Source organism: Carassius carassius, chromosome 46 (assembly GCF_963082965.1).
Source record: "Carassius carassius chromosome 46, fCarCar2.1, whole genome shotgun sequence".
Taxonomy (NCBI): Eukaryota; Metazoa; Chordata; class Actinopteri; order Cypriniformes; family Cyprinidae; genus Carassius; species Carassius carassius.
In genome coordinates, this window is record NC_081800.1 from 26,210,418 (window position 1) to 26,228,917 (window position 18,500).

At 33.0% G+C, this 18,500-nt stretch overlaps 1 protein-coding gene across 2 annotated transcripts; it reads right to left on the reverse strand.

Moving 5' to 3' along the window:
- Nucleotides 1-675: 675 nt before the first annotated feature.
- Nucleotides 676-16,220, reverse strand: lmnl3 (lamin L3). Of its 2 annotated transcripts, XM_059540728.1 has the most exons (12): nucleotides 15,571-16,220; nucleotides 13,301-13,457; nucleotides 12,219-12,344; nucleotides 11,981-12,151; nucleotides 9,527-9,658; nucleotides 9,322-9,447; nucleotides 7,873-8,093; nucleotides 6,760-6,982; nucleotides 5,574-5,681; nucleotides 5,384-5,503; nucleotides 1,961-2,062; nucleotides 676-890 (listed from the first exon to the last, which is right to left on the reverse strand). In XM_059540728.1, exons 1-12 carry the CDS (start codon nucleotides 15,942-15,944, stop codon nucleotides 849-851), a joined length of 1,902 nt encoding a protein of 633 aa, XP_059396711.1. In that variant the 5' UTR covers nucleotides 15,945-16,220; the 3' UTR covers nucleotides 676-848. The 2 variants fall into 2 exon arrangements, with proteins under 2 accessions (XP_059396711.1, XP_059396712.1); XM_059540729.1 differs by lacking the exon at nucleotides 9,527-9,658 and having other exon boundaries at nucleotides 15,571-16,216.
- Nucleotides 16,221-18,500: the final 2,280 nt, after the last annotated feature.

The following is an 18,500-nucleotide window of genomic DNA, read 5'->3' on the forward strand; positions in this document are numbered from 1 at the left end:
GACCAGCAGGGTTCACCAGCGCCAAACTGTAGCGCTTCGAATCACTGAATCATTTGGTGGAGGAATCGGTTCAATTGATTCTAATCTTCATAACGTCAAATAAATTCACCAATAACTGCTCTTCACAGATATTTTGAAATTGTTTATGAAAAATCGGTTAACCTTTCTTTTTTATTGTTAAAAGCAATACAATTATAAAAGTATACTGATATTAATTCCTTAAGAAAATAATTGTTTTATTACAGTAAAAGTGAAGTAAACTTTTTTTTGGTGTATTGATTATTTGTATAATTACAGTTTTACTAAAAATTTAACGGATAAACTATGGTTAGTGATGCAAAACTATGGTTAACTTGTGGTGACTGATTATAGTAATCATGGTGTATATCTTATGTAAATAATTAAGCCAATAATCTTATTTGTTTCCCCTTTTTACTCAAACCTAGAAATTCTCAAATCAACATTGATCTGAATTCTGATGTTACTAGAGTTTTAAGTCCCACAAAGAACATTTTACTGTCCTGTTGTTGATCAGAATAAAATATAATGAAACAAACACCTTTATCAGGCGCCAAAGAAACACAAATCAACTCTATGGGGTTTATCTTGTAAAGACAGTACAATAATAAAAAAGTAACGGAAACCTCGTGATCATAAAGAAATAATCGTTAAACATGGTTTTTCAAAAAGCATTTATTTTAATTTATAACTAACAGTTTTTAAACTTTATTATTTGAACAAGAACAGCAAAGAATTCATGTAAAAAAGAATCCAGTTTGGTCTCTGAACATTTCTCAGAGATAAGTGCGAGCGAACGGTTAGATGAGCGTCTGGAGTCGAGACGAGACTCACATGACGACGCAGCTGGCGTCCTGATTGTGTCTCTGAGCCTGAAACACACACACACACACAAACACACACACACACACACACACAGGCATGAGAACAACTGAATCAACCAAAGCAGAGAGAAACAAACAGCAGCAGAGAGAAAATAGATGCATGCGCAGTGACAGAAACAGTAGTAGTAGAATTTAAAATGGCAAGAAATGCTTATTAAATGAATTAAAGTTTTAAATATTACAAATGCATAAAAATATACAAATATTAATTAAACATGCAAAATAAAATAAAAACAAAATTACTCAATACATAATAGAAATAAAAAACTAGCAGATAAATACATAATGATTTTTTTTTAAAAATACAAATATACAGAAAAAAAAAAAAAAAAAAACTAAATGACTCCATACAAACAAACAAAAAATACATAACACTTAAAATAAAATTTAATATGTACATACAGAAAATACAAAAAGCAAATAGAAATACATCAGAATAATAATAAATAAAATAAAAATAAAATATTTAAAAATATAAATGCATAAATTATTAACAAAAATAAATAGTGCTCTATTGACATAAAATAGAAAGAAACTTCGGCTGCTCGGTGAATGCGTCACATAACTAAACTCTAAAGGAAAACAAGGAATTCAAACCGCTCTGTATCAGAAAACAGCTTAAATGTTGAATTCCTGTTTCTTGAGTGTGTTCAGATGAAACACACGCGTGTTAAAGCGTGTCAGAAAACATGCAAAGCTGCGGTTCCTGCGAAAGCCAAGCACAGACGGACAGAATCCATCTCACCTCCAGCCCATCAGGACAGAGAACAACATTTCTTTTTTCTTCTTTTGGGCTTTTACAAAACACAGGTGAAGAAGAGACGACATGAATGTCGCTTTCAGAGAAAACAGCATGTTTTTAAAGAAACAGATTGCCTGAAAATAACAAATGTGGCATTTACAGTACATTCATGCAATCGACAGATGCTTTTATCCAAAATGAGTTGCATTGCATTTAAAGTTCATGCATTTTGTGCGAGTGTTAACCCCGTGATGTTCATTCTGAGCTCCTCTCATGGAAACGAACAAATCATCTGATGTGATAGAAAGAGTTTTACCTGTCGGCGCAGGTGGACTTCACGACTCGGGATGTTCTCGTCAATCTCCAGATCCTCGTCAGCTTTACCCTGAACACACACCAGACAAAACTCTGCCGTTTCCTGTCTCACACACACACACACACACACACACGATTGAATCCTCTCAACATCATCAGGGCTCTCGTTTATCCTTCATTTATCAGATTGTCATATTTTAGAGGCTGCACTCTCAAAGCAATCAGAAGTGCAGACTTCATTTATATTCATTAGTGTTTCAAGCAATTAAACCGAATGATCGATGCAGGATTCTATAGATCACGATTTGTTTATTCAATATGATAATCATCATCATCATCATCTCTGAACACTAGTGTTCACACTTCTGGGACGTGCTGTTGATGATCAAAACAAACACACAACATAGATCAATATAAAAAAAAAAGAAACTAAAGTAATTCAAAATAAATCAAACAAAATGAATTAAACTATATAAATAATTATTATTAGTAGCAGTATTATTAAAAATAAAAATACATTTAGATTGCGTAAAGTAAAATAAAATAAAATAAAAATACTATTAAACTGTGAAAATTGCATTTAATTGAATACAATTGCTTAGGGCTGAAACGATTCCTCGAGTAACTCGATTACAAAAAATGATCGAGGCTAATTCCTCTGCCTCGAAGCCTCTTTTAATTTATTTTAAATCTCACGTCAGGTTCTTTCACAATGATGTTTTTAATGTGACAAAGCGGAAGGAGACACAAGCGCTGCGTCCGAAGTCGCATTCTGCAAGGAGTCAGGAGTGTTTCTCGTGCAAACGTAAAGAGAACGTCGTGGTGTGTGTCCACTGCAAGATAGAGCTGGCACGCCACAACTAGGGCTCTATGATTCCCGCGATGCAGAAAACACGGAGGGAATCACGGAATCCAGTCATGAAAACGGAATTCACAGTTTAACGCGGAATGGCACGGAATTTGCCACATTTTGAATGAATTAATCAGACATAGGTCATTGCACTTACATCAAATCACGATATGAACTAATATCTGTAAATATTAAGCCGGAACAGTCTATTTAAATATGAATCCTGCATGTTCTGCGTGTCTCTGTTAATGAATGGAGCAGAAGCACGTCTTCCTTTATTTACACACACTGAAGCGCGCGTGACGCTCCGGTGATTTCTGTCTCACTAAATAAGACGTGAACACATGAGGAACATCTCCAGAACTGCTCTGACAGTCACTTCATGAGCATCTGAGCGTTTGATTTGAGTAAAACTAGCCTCACATCACATACACAGAACTGTAAAGGTACGTCAACCCGTCAAAATAAAAAAAGACTATTATTCAAGACTATTAAAGGTTAAAGACTATTGTTCAGCAGAATGTACATAGCCTACTACTACTAAAACTACTAAAACTAAAAATATTATTTTATAATATTATTTTTTTTAAGGTTTAATCACACATTTCTTCCATGTCTTATTTTTAATAGTAAATCCCCTTTGTTTACCAAAATACCAAAAAGTTAAGTTTTCAATAATTAAGATAAATTAAATTAATGTTTTATTTGTTTAATGTTTATCTCAGAAAATGCTTTAGTTAAACCCCAACTGAATGGCACTTAATTCATCCGTCAACTTTGTCATTGTTCACAGTACAAGTACAGACTGAGAAACAATGGAAATAATTAAATGTGTATTTTTGATGTATGCATTGCATTCGATGCATTTAAAAAATAAAAATAGATTTTTTCTAAAAAAGGAAACTTAGTTGTTAATTTTAAGAGACCCAGGAGTCTTATTTTCTCTTGCATAATTAATATTGCACTTAAATTAAGCAAAAACACATTTTATCCAATTACTCGATTACTCGATGGAGTTTTTGGCAGAATACTCGATTACTAAAATATGCAATAGCTACAGCCCTACAATTGCTGAAAACATTTTAAATAAAATGTAAAAACAAATTTAACAAATAAAATAAATGAATTAATAATAATAAAAAAAGATTGAATACTAAAACAATTTTTTTTTTAATTCCAATAATTAGATTTGGAACAGGATCTACTGAAACCGTTCAGTTGTGCGCGTCTTCTGCGCCTGATTTAACACAAATATAGCTCATTTCTTTATGACAGGGCTCTAGACTAACTGGTTGCAGCACAAAAGTTAGGTGCACCCAAATTTTCGACCGCATCGCAGTTTTACAAGAACACTTTTTTTTCTTTTTTAAATCACTGTCCATTTCGGCAATATTGACTTGTAGCCTAAATGATTGTTCTTTATTTGAAGCACAGTTCTACAAGAAAGGTAACTTACTGAAAACCTAACTTACTGTTGGTGCTTAAAGTGCATCACAAGATAAACCTCTCAAGACAAATGAAATAAAAAGAAAATCTAAATGAAGTGTTTAAAGGGCTTTAAACTGAAAAAATCTCATCTCATGGCTCAATGTCTTATGGACTACCCTCCACTGCAGTCACATGATCCTCGGATGACCAGCTCCTGTAGTTTGGTCTTCTTGACCTTTGACCTTGTCTAAACCAGCTGGACTCTCTCTAGCATCGAACTCTTCCAGGCTTGACCCTCTACACTGATTCTGATCAGATCTTCACTGTGTCTGAATGGATCTGAACAGATAAACACTCCCTAAACCGCTTATACTACTGTTTCAGCTATTAGACTCAGATAAATGAGCGCTATATCCAATAGTTTGTGCAGAGACACTTCGGTATAGACACCAGCGTGACCACTTTTTTCAGTGGATATGCTGTGATTTTTGCTCATAAGGTAAGAGTAATACATAATTTGTAACTGCAAAGGGTCTACTTTTATTTGTGTTGATCTTGTGAGTGCACAAAACGTTGTGCTTTTATAAAGTAAAGAAAACAAACACGATGTTCTTTCTGCTGTGTCGTCTTTAACAGGAGTACAAAAATGTACCGAAACTCAGTGAATACATGCCTCATAGATATGATAAATATATCTATAGAAAGCTTTAAATAACTACTTGGTGAACTTTTGCCGGTGCTTTGCGTTGCTTTAACTTACCATCTTGGAAATAAAGCTTCATGTCTTTAAATCCGTACTGTATATAGTCGGTTATTTCTCTGGATAAATTATGAGGTGAACATCTATTTCAGGCTCTCCGAGATCGCGCAAATATATGTTTATTACGGTTTCCATGTAAAATGTTGTATGCTAAAGTAATAATTTAACCACCGTTTAAATCATTACCTGCTTCAAAATCATCGTTGCACAAATAAAACACTGCACAAAAAAAAAAACACTATATAAACAATGATTAACTGTACAAGGTGAATAAACTGCTTTATCGTGCATTAAACATCAAGTCAGGAATAGACACGCGTGTTGAATTAACCAAGCTGATATTATTAACACACAAGCATTGGTGTATCTGTAGACCGTTGTCTCACCTCGTTCTGTGGGTTCAGCAGGGAGACGCGCACCTCTCCAAACGGGCCCCAGGTCTCATGGGTCCTGAGCACCAGATCTCCCCGCGGCACCTGCTCCATCACTGACCCCGCGGCCCACACCTGAACACACACCGCAGACGGGTCACACACAGACACACCCCATCATTCAGCAGGGCTTCAGCAGGCTTACCGTCAGCGTCTGTCCGGCGCTCAGCACACACGGAGAGGGGATCTGAAACACGACGTCAGGAGCTTCTGCTTCACTCTTCCTCAACACCCATCCGCCGACAGACTGATCCTGGAAGCACACACAGAGCTGGACGTTCATCTCGAGTCCTCCAGAAACACACCACACCACATCAACATCTGAAACACAAACAGCTATGAACAGAGTCGAACACATTCACTCTACTGCAGGCGTATTATTAAACCAGAAAACATTTACTTGGGGGAAAAAAATGAAATCACTTAGCAGCCAAGACAGCATTTCCAATGTCTTTAAAAAAAAAAATAAAAAAAATAAAAAATAAAAAAATTATATTTAATTTTTTTTTTAAACAAATTGGAAATGCTGCCTTGGCTGCTAAGTGATTTTTATAAATATATATATTTTTTAAATATATTTAAAAAAAAATATATATATATATATTATATATATATAATTTTTTTTAAAATATATTTAAATTATTAAAAGTTATATAGACAAACACAGAGAAATAAAAAACTTTATTCCTAAAACTTACTAAAATGAAAATTAATTTTTTTTTTTTATAAATATTACTAAACTATGTACACAAACTAAAGAAAAACTGAAAATAACAAACTTGAATAAAATTGATAAAGGAATACTGTATAAAGTAAAACACACAAAAAACGAAATATTAATAAAAACTATAGACATACATTAGTAAAAAAAACTAATTAATTAAAAACTAAATTACTTAAGTTAAAGAAAAAAATTACAACTAGTTAAGTGACAATAACATCAAAATGACGAAATCTTAAATAAAAATCTAAATTTCAAAAATGATTTAGATATACTAAAAAAAATAAAAAGGACAATTACAACAATTGAAATGAAAAAAATGACGAATCTAAATATTAATACTTTACAGTACATTAAACTAATAAGTGACAAACTCAAAACTAAAAAAACACTAAATGATTAAAAGCGAAACATTTAAAATGTTTAAAAACTACACAGACATACTGCCAAAAATAAAAGATTAACAAAACTTTCACAAACAAATAAAAATACATTTATATAGATAAAAAATAAAAGTAAAAAAATCAGCAAAGTTACTTAAACTTGCAAAATATGATTAGATATTATTAGTGCTAAATTAGCTCTGGTGCTCGTCTTCAGAGAGTGGCACCTGATCCGAGTTGTTCTTGATCCTGATGAAGCGTCCGTCCAGGTCGATCTCGTCGATGGACAGGTTCCCACGCGACGAGGAATGCTGGGAAAGCTTGTAGCTGGGGGACAGTCCTGAACTCGAGCCCTCGTGTTTGCGCTTCCTCGTCCAGTGTTTCCTCACGGCTTGAGCGTGAGTGCGAGAGACAGACGCCTGCTGGACCGGACTCGGAGACAGATTCAGTCTGCACACAGACACAGCACTCTGCATCAGTCAGTGCTAACGGCTAACGGCTAACGGATGCTTCGTTATTTAAATTCAAATGATGCATAAAACATGGGCTATATATAATTGTTGAAATGGACATTTAACCCAAGCATTTACATGAAATAAAAACAAACAAAAAAATAATAAACTAACAAAAACAAACCAAAAAAGGCATTTGTTAAAAGATAGCTAATAAAAACACAGTTGTTCATGTTAGTTCACAGTGCTTGAATTAAATGTAAAAACTTTTGATTTTTAAAATGTATAATTGAACGCCACAATTATTATAAATTTAAATGCATAAAAAAAAGGTAGATAAAAACATTATGCCACACAATAAAAAAAAAAAAAAAATTATATATATATATAAATGACAGAAATGTAAATAAAATTATAAAAAAATAATATTGTATAATGAAAAATAAATAAGTATATATATATATATATATATATTTTTATTACACAATATAATTTTATACAACAATAATATAAAACAAATAATTAATATAAGCAAATTAAAAACTTAAATGCTGAAATTAACATTAATATATAACCTTTTGTAACATTATAAATGTCTTTACTGTTACTTTTGATCAATTTCATGATGCGTCCTAGCTTTATAATAGTAATATTGTAAAATAAAAAAAATAAAAAATCTGTCCAAACTTTGTAGTTATACATAATAATAAAATATAAATCAATCGTGCACTAACAATTACCATTTTTCATGAAGCAATGGTATAAACCTCCTTTAGTCACTTCTGATCAATTTAATGCATCCTTGGTGAATAGAATTTCTTCAAAAACAAACGAACAAAAACCATTTGAACAGTGTCCATGAGCTTGAAATCCCTAAACGGAGCTCACCGCTTCTCCTCTCCCTCCAGCATCTTGCGGTAAGCGTTGATCTCCATGTCCAGCATGAGCTTGACGTCCAGCAGGTTCTGGTGCTCCTCCAGCTGCTCCTGCATCTGCTGCCTCATCTCAGCCATCTCCTGCTCCTTCTGTGAGAGCCGCTGCTGGTTCATCTGACGCTCGCGGTCCAACATCTGCTCCAGCTCCTGAACACGAGTCTCCAGAGACGCATTCTGAGCCACACACACACACACACACACACACATCAGTCAACACCACAGGACCATTCACTTCATCAAAAACCTGAAATATTATTACGATTCAAAATAAGATTCTGTTAAACTGTCATTTATTTCTGTGATAGTCTTCAGTGTCACATGATCTTCAGAAATCAGAATAATGGGGATTTATTATTAGAATTATCAACTGTTTTGCTGCTTAATATTTTTTGGGAAGCTGTGATACTTTTTTTTTTAGATTCTTTGATGAATAAAAAAGGTAAAAAGTAGGGCATTTATTTAAAATAAAAAAATGTTCTAACAATATTTACTACAGTTCAACAGTTCGGGGTCAGTACATTTTTATTCTTTTTTTTTTTTTTTTTTAAAGAAATTAAAACCATTATTCAGCAAGGATGTTTTAAAGTGATAGCAAAGATTTATATTGTCATTAAAGATTTATATTTTGAATAAATGCTGTTCTTTTAACTTTTTATTCATCAAAGAATCCTGAAAAAAATAATCACAAAATATCGATATTTGGCAGCACAACTATTAATAATTCTAATAATAAATCATATTTCTGATTTCTGAAGATCATGTGACACTGAAGACTGGAGGAATGATGCTGAAAATACAGCGGAGCATCACAGAAATACATTACACTTTAATCGATATTAAAATAGAAACCATTATTTTATATTGTAATAACATTTTGCTAAATTACTGTTTATTTTCTGTATTTTTTTATCTTACTGATCCCAAACTTTTGAAAAGTAGTGTATATATATATATATATATATATATATATATATATATATAAAATAGAAAATAAAAAATAGTAATGTACATGTTAATGGATACTCCTAATTATTTATATATATATATATATATATAGTATATTATTTATTATTTTAACATTTTTCATGAAGAATTTATAATGTCTTTGTCACTTTTAAAAAATGTATGCATCCTTGCTGAATAAGTTAATTTCTTTTTTTTTTTAAATGTTTAAATTACTTCTGAATGATAGTTATATATAATAAAATATATAGAAATAACTCAAAACATCTATTTTTCATGAAGAAATTATATAAATGTCTGCCACTTTTGATTAGTTGAACACATCCTTGCTTGAAAAAGTCCTCTAAATCTTTTGAACAGTAGTGTTGAGGAGCTTGAAATGAACAAATGTGAAGTAAAAAGCTTTTAATATCAGTATTCACAGCTGTAGGATCATTGCCTGTTTCTGCAGGTTGTTGATCTGAATGGACTGAGACTCCAGTCTGAGTTTGGTTCCCGCCAGCTCTTCTCTCGTTGATGAGGCGAAGTCGCTGTTCTTCACCGCCGCCTGCTTGGCGTTCTCCAGCTGCAAGAGATCGACGCAAAGCACTGAGAACCAGCAGGAGCGTTTGTTCGGTGAAATGACTGACACATTACTGAGGTACCATGACAGACAGATGTGATGGACTCAAGCACTTCCTGTGCGTCCAGGTCGTAGAAGCCACTTCCTGTTGCTCAAATCCCTGAACTACAGTTTTCCTGCACCTCAGCTGAGAGAAACTGCAGACTACCTCACTCTGAGAGACAGACGGACACATGTACATGCACATCTGACTGCTGGAAAAGACTCTTTAACCCTTAAATCGCATTAGACTGCGCTCACATATGCCCGGGTCATTTTTGACCCAATGAAACTTGAGCTTATGAAACAGTCGAAACTTCATTTTTTTCAACAAAAATCATATTGTATCTGATCTTTAACTTCTCATTAATGAGAGAAAGTGCAAAAATGGTCAAACTTTTGAATGTTACTGTGTTTCACTATGCTGTTACCACATTATACCCCGTTTTTGTTCATTGAAAAAATATACGTTCTACGAAATCTTACATTTTACAAGAACTATTGCAAAACAACTATTGCAAAAAATATTTTTTTTGCAGTATTCCAGAGCAATTTTATTTTAGTATCTCATTATATTACATTTATAACATATAAACTGATAATTATCATTATTAATGAATAAAATTGATCAAAAACAGTCCAAATTTGTGAAACCTACATATTCTTTTTCTAACAAAACAACATCAAAGCAACATAAAATGTCACTCTGGAATGTTTTTAAATAAAATATATTTATTTTAATTTCATGAACTCATCTTTGGATGAAAAAGACGATTGACCGCGCTTCATCAACAGGTGCCAGCTTTCAAAACATGTAATGATTTAGTTTAAAATAATTGTACAAATCTGAAAAAAAAATAAATGGTGCATTTTGATCATCTTACTTCATATGCAAAAAACCTGTTCCCTTACTAAAAACTATAATTTTTTTATGAAAAACTTCCAGATTACTTCCAGATCAAAACTGACCCGAACTTCAAAGATGTGACAGTTTACATTAAAAAAAAAACCTGAAAATAATAAAATGCATATTGTGATACATACTGATCTCTTAAAAATAAAAATAATATATATATTTTTTTTATAAAATATATTTTGGTAACCTTAATCCGAACCTATGGATTTTTGGGGGGGACATTTTTTATGTACTACTTCTGGGTCCAAAGATGGAGCAATTTAGTTTAAAAGGAAACTTTTACATCTGGAAAAAAAAAAAAAAAAAAAAATTATATATATATATATATATTCTTAACCCATATGCAGAGTTTTAGTTTTTCAAACTAAAAACTATGGTTGTTTTAGAAAAGACGTACAGCTTCCCAGTCAAAACTGATCTGCACACATTTTTTGTTCACATGGTTATATACAACTTAAGAAATATTTTTTAAAATCTGGAAAAGAAATGTGTATTTTGATGGCCTTGAGCCATATGCAACAGCTTTCCTGTATTAAAAACTATGGATTTTTTTTTTTTTTTAGAAATAATGAACTGCTTCGGAGTGAGACTGACCTGAATGCGACCGAAGGGTTAAGCTTGATTTAGTGCACTGCTGCTGCATTATGAAACGCATCAGAAGATTTATAACTGCAATAAAATAAGAATATGGGCTTTCCTACAGTCAGTTTTCATGTGAAGAGAAGGGGAATTTGCTTAACACATGGTTTATGATCTCATACACGTCCGCTTTAAAAGCTCCAGCATCTGGAGGAAACTGAGGAAAGTATTTGGGGAGATTTTGGGCAGCTTGTCTTTTCTATTCTGCCAAAGAAGGAAGCAAAATGTTTTTATTATTGCTCTCGCAGTGTGTTTAGCAGTTTCACGGTCTGTTGCTGAATGCTGGTCAGATGCACACATGAACGCTGATAGAAAGCAAGTAAGAAATGTGTTGGTATTACTGACTGACAGCGGGTTCACAAGTGCCAGGATGTTTCTTAAAGGCAGAGCCATGCAAAACAACATTATGACTTAAAAAAACCTACTACTACAATAATAATAATAATTATAATAACAAAAACAATACATATAATAGTAATCATAAAATAAAATTAATATATAAAAACACAAATATTAATATATTTCATTGTATATTCTTTTTTCAATACTTAATGTTTTTTAAACAATGTATCTATATTTTATGTATAAAAAAATAGTTAAGACTTTTTATAATGTAAATAATATTAATACAATAATACATTTTATAACAAATTCCTCTCTAAATATCTAACTTTCTAAACAATAATGAATTATTATTATAATACAAAATATGTATTCTTATAATACAAACAAAAGTACTATAATAATATAATAGAAATATATATATATATATATATATATATATATATATATATATATATATATGCGTGTGTGTGTGTCAAATATACATATTAAATAAAAAATATAAGCAGACCTTGGGAGAAATTATGTTTTAGATTATGATTAAAATGAATGCGTGTTTTTGAAGGGAAGGTTGAGGTGAACAGAAGCAGACGTCTGTACCTTCGCAGCGAAGGTTTTCTCCAGCTCGTCTTTGTACTGCTGGATTTGGCCTTCGTGTTCCTCTCGGAGCTGCTTCATGGCTTCGGCTAGCTTCCCCTCGAACTCCTTCTGTCTGCCGCTGTCCAGCTCCATCAGCCGGCTCTCGTGACGACTGCGCATCTCTCGCACCTCCTGCAGACGCAGACGCAGTCACAGCCCGGTCTGCACACCACCATCATCAGCAGAACACAGCACAGACCTGTTCACTGAGATGCTTCTGGAAGTCCAGCTGCTCCTGAAGCGTCTGGAGCTGGTTCTCTGCGTCCACACGCCGCAGCATCTCCGAGTTCAGCTGCGTCTTCAGGTTCTGCAGCCCTGATTCAAGCTGTAAGGCGGAGGAAGAGCTTACTGGGTTATCTGCGTTGGGTTCAGAGTTCAGAAATGACTGCACATTATAACAACTCAAACAAAAGACAAAAAAAAAAAAAACAGCACGCAGTGGACTGACACACACAATTACAATCAATAAACACAAAATTACTAAAACTAACAAGTTAAAATAAAGAAAAAAAAATATATATATATACAAATTTTAAAACATAAAAATTTATTAAAATAGAAAAAAATTTCACATTTATTACTCTTAAAATAAAACCATACAAAACATTTTAATTAGTTGAAACAAAACTTTAGAAATTTTTATTTTTGATTTAAAATATTTTTTTATATACTTGCCAAGACAACATTTCTCATTTTCACAGTGTGACGAAGTACAAAAAACAACAAATTAAATCTGAAATAAAAAACAACTATTTAGACAAAAAAAAAAAAAAAAAATATATATATATATATATATATATATATATAAAAACGAAATACCAAATACAAAAAATAATGTTTCGATTTATTTTCATGGTTATCAATATCAAATTAAACTTGAAATAAAACTTTAACTGCAACAAAATATATATTTAGCTAGTTGCCAAAGCAATATTTCTAATTTTCATACAATGCAACTTAAATCCTAAAATAAACTGTAAATAAAAATAACATAATAATACACACACACACGACAAAAACACAAAACATAAAATACAATATAAAAAAAAATTCAATTTTTGTTAATCTAAAACCATAAAAAAACATTTTCATTACTTGAAATAAAACTTACTTTTTTTTTAGCTAGTTGCCAAGCAAAACTCATTTTGATTGGATGTACTAAAATAAATTAAACATTAAAAGACAAAAAAAAAAAAAAACAACAACAATTATATAAAATAAAAGCTTATAAACTGCACTAAACCTCTGTAAACATGAGCTACACTGTTAGTTTGCGCTCACATTGGCCGCTTGGGTGGTGAGCTCAGAAAGCTCGTTCTCCAGCCTGCGGTTGGTGGACAGGACGTTGGCATAATCAGCTTCTTTAGAGTTCAGAGCGGCTTCCAGATTCCTCCAGTGTCCCACAGCCGTGCTCAGCTCACTCTCCTTCTTACTATTCCTGAGACGTGACGAACAGACACCACATTCATCACGCAGCGCTGACACTGACAACAATCTGCAGCAACAACGCAGTTTGGAAAAGAATATGCTATGCTTTGTGTGTGTGTGTGTGTGTGTGTGTGTGTGTGTTATTTTCTACTTCAAGGCAAGTTTATTTATATAGCCCCTTCGTACACAATGGTAATTCAAAGTGCTTTACATAAAACAAAGTAAAATAATCAAAAAAATAAAACAAGCTATTTAAAAACTTTGAAAATTATTTTAAAAAATTACTTATTTAATATGAATTTGAAACATTTAAAAATATAATGATTTGAAAAAATACAGTGAATATGTAAAATACAGTGCATCACTGTAAATCACGTTGTATTTCTCATTTTTAAGTTACTTTTGATTAAAACAAAAGTCATGATATATAAATAATGTAAATGTTGAAAAAAATTATAAAAAAAACAGTGAAAAAAAAACAGAACTGTACTCAAAGTATAAAAACTAGTTTTATACGAACTGGTAATTAGAGTACACACATATACATATATATATATATATATATATATATATATATATATACACACACATATACACACACACGCACGTAAAACAAACTGGGTTCAACTTATATGTTATATATGTTTCTGTTGATGGATGCGCATTCTGGATTCCCAGACATTACAACAATAGCGATGAGAAAAAACTAAAACAAAAAAAAACCCCTGGACAAATCATTCACTCTTGATCAGTGCGAATGACTTATGCTGGAGTATGAACAGTCATTTACTCCGTCATCATCCGGGTGCTGATAGCGCACACAGACGAGAAGAGCACACGTTAATATGCATTTAAACTAAAATAATTTAAGCTTTGTCAGTTTAAACATTTAAGAGCCAGAGGACGCGAGCTCGCGCGCGCGCAGTGAGAAGATTTGTGCACGCGCTCATCCGAAGCGCGCAAACCCGCGTCTCAGAACGCGCGCAAACATAAGCTCTCTCTTAAGTATTGTGTTTAAATGGACAAATTCACACAAAAATTGTCTCAAAATGCCCGTTTTGGTAAGTATCCTAAAGCAGACATAGGCCTGCTGTATCAGTGCAATCTCTTAAAGTGACAGTATTTATATTAATCGAACAGCAACAACAAAGAAATCACTCACTTCTCTTAATTAAAAAGCTTTAAAGATTAAAAAAAATGAAAATCACTGTTTATCGTTTGTATCTTTATTCTATTGTATTTAATTGTGCTGTTGCTTGTAGTTGGTTCGAATATTCTTCTTTTTTATCAGAAAGTATAGTTTTTTCCATAAACATAGCACATACCGAAATGTACCGAAAACCGTGACTCTAAAACCATGAAACAAACCGAACCGTGTAAATGATGAACCGTGCCACCCCTAATACATACATAATATATATCAAATAATATATCTGAGGGGAACTTATTATCTCGGTTCATCTTGTCTCTGTATGAAGCATATTAAAGTTCATAAGTGCGGCGCTTTTGTGTTTACAGCGGTAACCAAGGAAACGCTCTAAGCTCCACCTGCTGCAGTTCACCAAACCAAGTCAAATTCTGTTTTTGCTTCAAATTTCGAAATTATACAACCTAATTTAGATTATAAACTGCTCGTGTTGAATGTATGTATCGTGATTAAAATGCAGTGGTTTCCTCTCGTTTTAAACGGAAAGAGCACAGACTAAGCCTTGTTTTGTTTATATGAAGTTTTACTTATTTAACTTACTTGATTTTTCGGGCTTGTTTTCAGATTTCAATTTAGTCGCTATTCACATTCTATTTAAATTTCGTCATTTAGCAGACGCTTTTATTCAAAGTGACTCACAACTGAGAACAACAGAAGCAATCAAAACCAACGAAAAAGCAATAATAGTATATCATTATAAAGTTAAATTTCAATTTCACAAAGAAACCTGCAGCATTTTGTCCAAGAAATAGTAAAAGGACGCATTTAATTAACTCATTTAGTCGTGAGTTGAGTGAATCGTTACATCCCTAAAAATATTATTATTAATAATGTCAGAAATAGCGAGTTTAAACTGGTTATCTCACACCTGTTTGTTTGTAGATGTGCGAGTTGTAGGTGTCAGTGAGCTCTTGACCTGGCCGTGAGTCTGCGGTGCTCCTCCTGCAGCTGCGTCAGCTCGATCTGGAGCCGTGCGCGCTCGTTAGCGGTGGCGTCCAGAGCCTTGCGCGCGTCCGCGAGCTCGGTCTCGTATAGGCGGCGCACGCTCCCGACCTCCCTGCGCGTGACCTCCTCCTTCTCCTCCAGCAGGAGCTGCAGCGAGCTCTTGTCGTTCTCCAGCTGTCGCACGCGCTCGATGTAGTTGGCCAGACGGTCGTTGAGCTGCCGCAGGTCCTCTTTCTCCTGCAGGCGCGTCAGACGCGTCGGGCTAACGCCGGACGGAGACGCGCCGCTCCGCCTGGAGGAGCGCACGGTGGAGGCACGGCTCTCCATCGGGGTGGAGGTGATCATGGCCACGACTGACGCACTTGAGCGAGCTCTGAAACAACCGTTATAAAAGAGCAAAGGCGCCAAATTCTCAGGAGTGAGCTAAAACAACGCTTCAGTCGCTTTGCGCGCGTGTCAGAGCGGCACTATGAGCGCACGACCGAGCATAGGTGTAATATACGCGATACCGGGCCGTGACAAGCCCAAAAACATACGGGATCCGCGTGAGGTTTGCGGTTACCGTTGCGTTCACACCGGCGCGGACTAAACTAACGTTAAGTGCGCTTCATTGCTGTCAGCTGCGCCGTGACGTCACACCATGAGACCGCGAGCGCGCTCAGAGCAGCGCATTTAAAGGGAAAGACGGAATAAAGAATCTAAATATGATTATTCACTAAAACTGTATTTCAGTCACTCAGCTATCCTGACATTTTAAAATGTCGTCACCTTTAAAACTACACGTTTTTTTATCTCATAATAAACTTAATTAAAATATTGTATATATATCATTTTAATTATTTTTATTCTATTTAATATAGCTAGACATACAGTAGTCTTCTAATTCATCTTGATTCACAAGAAGTCCACAAGGGCTGCAGGATTTCATTTAGTTAACATTTAATGACAGCGTTTACATTATTTACTTTAAAGTGCATGTGTTTATATATATTCCATCCATTGTAAAGAACAACATGAAGTGCATTAAACATATTTAATCAAACTGGGGTTTATGAAGCATCTGCAGGGGGTTTGTGAGTTTAATGAAAAGCTAACAATTAAATCATAAAAATGTAAAATTAAAATAAATCTTTTTAAAATAACAATCCAAATAAAACACTTAGTAAAAACGATTAAATATTTTATCCCATGTGACCATTAACCAACTTCAGAAAACCATGAACATGCAAATGTGATACTTAATTGTTTTAAATCTAAGGGGTGCTTCTTTTCAAAAATAAAAAGAAGAGCATTTATTTAAAATAGAAATCATTTTCTAATAATATACACTACAGTTCAAGAGCATTGGGTCAGTAAGTTTCTATTCTTTTTTTTCTTTTTTTTAAGAAATTATATATATATATATATACAGTTGTATATTTTAGTTTATAATTTTAGTACTGGCCTAAATAAGATAACAATAAGTCTTTATTATCACTTTTTATGAATTTTACACATCCTTGCTGAATAAAAGCATTCATGTCTTTAAAGAAAATACATCGTGTTTGAACCTTCTGTAACTTTCTGAGTCCCTCAGTGTGAAAAGATGGATGTCAAAATCATACAGTCACTGCCGGAAAGGGTTCAAATACACAAAAATACTGAAAAAAAACAGTTTTTCTGAAGGCCAGCAGACAGTTTAACTGTTCAGGACAAACAAGGGACTCATGAACAACTATCACTAAACACAAAAACACAGCTGTGGATCATTCAGCTAACAACACAGAGTTAAGAACCAAGGGGATGAAAACTTTTGAACGGGGACATTTTTATAAATTCAAATATTACTTTCTCTTGTGGACTATATGTAAACATCTTTTATGTGAAATATTTTATTCAGCTCAGTACTAAATAAAAAATAATATGCATTTTGTATGATCCCTCGTATTTTGGTAAAATAACTTAACATTTTACAGATACTGCAAAGTGTATGAAAAATTTTGGCCACAACTGTGTGTGTGTGTGCATTGAATAATTATTATGGTAGTTTTTTATATACATACAATATATAACAATCATAAAAATAATGCAGGGATTTAAATTTAGCATTACATTTTTTTTATTTAAAAAAATCCATAAATTTACATTAAAAGACATATATCCTGAATATAATAAAATTCCATCCATTCATCAAAAATGTCAGAGTAATTTGGGTATTCATGATTTACACTTTCAGTTACTCCACACCCAATCAGTTTATTTTTTTGCAAAATATACACAAATATATCAGAATTCACATGGTAAGAAATGCTGACAGGTTAAATTTATTGTGCCATACAGTAAATCATGGCTAGCAAGCAAGTACATGTGTAAATGGCACGAATCAAAATAAATATCATTCACATAAATTATGTGAAAGTACATTAGTCAACCTTTCTTTCGTATTTTTGTTCTGACGGGCTGAAGATAGTTTCCCAGTTGATTGATTATTTTAAGAATTCCACATTTTTATTTATTTTTTATTATTATTTATTTTGTATTACAAGCTTTCTGAAATGTTATGTTTAAATATGCAAATGAAGAATTGTCTTAATAAACATGCACTAATGTTCATATTCCAACAATGAAATCTGAACATTAGATTAAAAATTCTTGTTTGATTTTGTTGACATATTAGAGTTAAAGATTTTTGGATTTATTTTTATCTCTCCATATATTAGAAAAAACTGTCAACAGCCAGAAAAAAATAAATAAATAAATGTGTTGTGTTTTAGGAATAAAATGTCAAATCAGTGTGAAGGAAATATGAACAAACCCCTCTATAAAAACCTTCAGATTATAGAGAGGAATAAAAATGTAAGTTTTGGTGTTTGTGAGTGCTGCTGAAGTGGAGAAAAAAATTAATAATGTTTCAAAAATATG